Raw genomic sequence first — 4550 nt, forward strand, 5'->3', positions numbered from 1 at the left:
TATAAAATATTAAGAGAGAAGTAGTTCTCTCTCACGTCAAATAAGAAGCAGAGGCGCTTGAAAAGAAAAACACTGCAGTTTTCTTATCTTAAATGTACTCCATTGATCGATTCATATAAAGTGATGCTCTTCTTATAAATAATAATAAAGTGAGGTGCTTAAACAAAATAAATAAAAGCTGAAATACTTGAAACAGAAATTTAACAAAAATAGAGGTACTAAATAACGTCACATCATTGCTTCAAATTTCAAACCATAATTAAATTGTGCTCAATGCTCATAGAGGCACCGAAAACTCTTAAGATTTTTCAAACTGACGAATCTCACTTTACATGCGTTTTATTCGTACAGTGTTTATGAGGTAGAGAATTCAAATCTTCATTGTGTTGCCGATGTCGATAACAAATCGGTATCTGACATCTGTTTTCGAAAGCCGCTCCATGGCTGTGTTCACATAATCCATCGAGATAACCTCAATGTCTGCCGTGATGTTGTTCTTGGCAGCAAAATCAATCATCTCTTGTGTTTCCTTCATTCCTCCAATGCAACTCCCACCCACTATTTTTCGTCCTGCCAAGCCAATAACATGGAATTCGTCGCTGTCAGCTCAATACCAAAAAAAATTTAGAACACATACTGAGATGCATGCATATATATATATATATACATACCCATGATCAGAGGAAACACTGGTAGCTCAAGTGGCTTTTCAGGCGCACCAACCAAGACCAGCTTTCCTTGAGTCTTCAATAGACTAATCAAAGGCAAGATAGGATGCATGGCCGACACCGTGTCAATTACACCATCCATTGTGCCCATTGCAGCCTGAATAACAAACAATATTATATTATGTTTGATGTTTAATTAGTTTTACAGATACAAGGAATTAATGTGCTCTGAACCATGTTTATATACCTGCATCTCATCCTGGTCACGACTAACTAGAAACGAGTCAGCACCAAGATGCTCAAGGGCTTCTTGTTTCTTCTTGGGAGAGGTGCTAATAACTGTAACCTTGACCCCCATGGCCTTCGCAAACTTTACAGCTACATGACCTAGCCCGCCGAGCCCAACCACGCCCACATGCATACCCGGTTTGTCAAGATTAAAAAACCTCAAGGGGCTGTAAACTGTAATCCCAGCACATAGGAGAGGTGCAGCGGCATCTAGAGGTAGGTTGTCTGGAATACGAACTACGAAGTGCTCATCCGTGACCATGCTGTCTGAGTAGCCTCCGTACGTGGTGGTTCCATCGTGGTATTTGGTACTGTAGGTGAGTATCATTTTTGGGCAATAATTCTCGAGATCGTTGTTGCAACTACCGCAAGAGTGGCATGATCCAACCATGCACCCCACCCCCACTTTGTCTCCAACTTTGAACTTCTCAACTTTGCTTCCTACCTCTGTCACTTCCCCAACAATCTCATGCCTGCATTGCCAATTTAATTAATTAACCCTCAGATGCAATGCATGTATAAATTTATTCCAGTCAAAGTTCCTCTAAACATTTTCCCTGGACTGCCAATTGCCATTCATGATGTTTATGTGCAAAAAAATGAGAAATAACTATATACGGTCATAGATTTTTCTGACTGTGTGTACGTACCCGGGAACTAGAGGGTACGTGGAAGTACCCCACTCATTCTTGGCCATATGAAGGTCTGAGTGACATATTCCACAAAACAGCACCTTGAATCTCACATCCTTCTCTCCTGTAGACCTGTTGCAAGAGGTGTTTCTTGCTTAGCTTAGCATAAACCGCAAGTGAAAATGAGAGATATTCATAGGTAAAAAATCAATCAGATCGCCCTTCACCAACCATAATATTACTAACAATGTAAAGCTATAAACATGTGATTCAATAAACTTATTTCACATATTAAAAATAAAAGACTGCCATATATCTGATCTAGCCCATCTTGCAGCTGCGCTGAATGCTTGTTGGTGTTTAGAAAAACAAGAAGAAAATGGATCTAAATAAACCGAGCTAGACGAAAAGAAAAATAAAATCCCATAATTAAATAAAGCAGCGACAAGATGGAGGAGAGGGAATAACCTCCTGGAGAATTTGAAAGGAGAGAGGACCCCGGATTGGTCTCTGGCTGCCCATCCAAAAGCCTTGGTAGGATGTTCTTCCTCGTAAGATTTTTCTGCCATTTCCACCCTCTTTTTTGCTTTATTTGGTACTGCCGAGAGAGCGTGCACGGTGCACCTATTTATCATGGCGGGATGACATACTGGGTGAGCTAAGCACCTTTAGTCGCTCATCCGTGAGCTAATCAATTACCTTGAGAGAAAAGCCATCTGTCCATGAGAATTAACAAGTGAATTAACAAGTATTCTGTCGCTTACTCTCAACTCTATTTCCTTGCGTGAATTAACAAGTGAAAAAAAAAACATGTGAATTTCCGGCCTCCAAACCAATGGTTGTGTGCCTCCCCATAAAATAATATATTGGAAAAGTTAATGTGATTTTTAATGCACGAACTTTTATGATTTCCTTAGATGATGCTTAAATTTTATTTGAATAGATTTCCAAATTAAAAAATAAATAAAATATGGATGTCCCTCCATTTGTGTCAACACATCTTTTGTCGTGTGATATGGCATGGTGATGTGTCAACAATTGTTTAAGACACATTAACTTTAAAACTCTAAATTAATTTTTAAAATAGTGTAAAATGTACCAGAGTTAATGATATGTTTCATTATATTATGTTTTTTAATTGAAAAGTGTGAAAAAATATGTTAATATTTATAAAATAACATATCATATGTAAAAGTCCTTTAATTAGAAAAATAAAATGATAAATGAGCTCACTTTCAAACGGATGGAAGGTGCAGGAGATCAATTCCAACTTTTTTTAGTACTCGAGGGATGGGTTTTGTAATGATTTAAAAGTTCAAAAATGTTTGTAGTAATCTGGACCAGTGTGTAACGGTAGAAATCAAAATTTTCTATCCCTCAAATTTCATGATAGTTATTTTTATAATTAAAATAAATAATATAAAAATTAAATAAGTTTTTATATATTTTTTTATCAATAAAATATAAAATATTGACACATGCGATGAAATTTTCAAGATATTTTGTCATGTGACATTATAAAAGAACCTGAAAATCCTTTATAAATAGAGTGACTCAATCTAGAAAAAAAGAAAGAATTTTTAAAGATACAAAATTTTCTTTTAAGACAAGCATTTCAAGTAAGGAAGCTTTTTGTCAAAAGCTCTAAAGCTTTATTTATCTACGCTTGAAGTCTACAAAAAACAAAGCTTTATTGGACCAAAACATAGACGACACCCCATAAAAGTTTTCAACAACATTTTAAAAATAAATTAAGAGTACTCTTTAAAATATTAAATCATCAAATCTCGATTTACAATACACGCTCAAATTCATGTTACTACAAAACATAAATCTTGATTTAATTTCACAAATAAATCATATCATCATATTTCTACTTCATTTATTTCTCATTACCTCTCCTTTTTTATTCTCGTCTAGTCATCTTCTCTTCTTATAGTCTTTTTGTGGTTTTCAAGTTATTAGGTTTTGATTTCATAGGTAAGCAAGCGCCCGAGCCCTGCAAAATATTTTAAAGTTTTATATTATTTAGTATTTAAATATAGAATAGTATAATATTTTTATTTTAAATATACTATACTATTCCATATATAATAATTTTAATTTTTTTTTAAGACAAGCACTTCAAATAAAGAAGCTTTCTTAAAAGCTATCAAGACTCATTCATCTACGCTTGAAACAATGGTGGAACTAGAGGGAGGTAAGCAGGGCCCCGGCCCTACAAAACATTTTAAAATTTTATATTATTTAGTATTTAAATATGGAATAGTATAATATTTTTATTTTAAATAAATAAATTTTTAATAATATATCTTGTTATATTAATTTGGGTCTACCCTATTAAATTCTACCAGCAACGCCCGTAGTTTGAAAATCTACAAAGAACAAAGTTCTATTAAACCAAAACATAGACGCCACATAAAAGTTCTTCAACAACACTTTAAAAATAAATCAATAGTAGTTTTTAAAATATCAAATCATCAAATCTCGTTTCGCAATACACGTTTAAATTTACATTCTTACAAAACACAAATCTTGATTTAATTTCACAAATAAATTAGGTTATCATATTTCTACCTCTTTTATTTCTCATTGCCTCTCCTTTTTTATTCTCATCTTCTCTTCTCGTAGTCTTTTTGTGGTTTTCAATTTATTAGGTTTTGAATTCATATATGGTTAGATTTTGTACAGCTTTACTTGTTTCACAGTTAGATTTGTGTGGCCTGATATGAACATTGCTGCATTGCTTCATCGCCTTTAAAATAATTCAATCTTTTATTTTTCTTCTTCAACTCTCTGCTCTTCATCGCCTTTAAAATAATTAAATAGAACTGTTGACCATTAGTGGGATAATGAAAGGGGTCTCTCACCTCACAATCTCTTGAGATATGACTTCAGATCGGAGCAAAAACTTGGATCTCCTGAAAATTAAACCCAGCCATACACACGCAAACCTTGAAGC

The 4550-nt window shown here is 34.1% G+C and overlaps 1 protein-coding gene across 1 annotated transcript; it reads right to left on the reverse strand.

The window, feature by feature from the left end:
• Positions 1-78: 78 nt before the first annotated feature.
• LOC7475061 (probable mannitol dehydrogenase) lies at positions 79-2238 on the reverse strand. Its single transcript, XM_002313261.4, has 5 exons — positions 2057-2238; positions 1607-1720; positions 916-1429; positions 672-825; positions 79-570 (listed from the first exon to the last, which is right to left on the reverse strand). The coding sequence occupies exons 1-5, from the start codon at positions 2221-2223 to the stop codon at positions 371-373; spliced, it is 1149 nt and encodes a 382-aa protein (XP_002313297.4). The 5' UTR covers positions 2224-2238; the 3' UTR covers positions 79-370.
• Positions 2239-4550: the final 2312 nt, after the last annotated feature.

Source organism: Populus trichocarpa, chromosome 9 (assembly GCF_000002775.5).
Source record: "Populus trichocarpa isolate Nisqually-1 chromosome 9, P.trichocarpa_v4.1, whole genome shotgun sequence".
In the NCBI taxonomy this organism is placed as follows: domain Eukaryota; kingdom Viridiplantae; phylum Streptophyta; class Magnoliopsida; order Malpighiales; family Salicaceae; genus Populus; species Populus trichocarpa.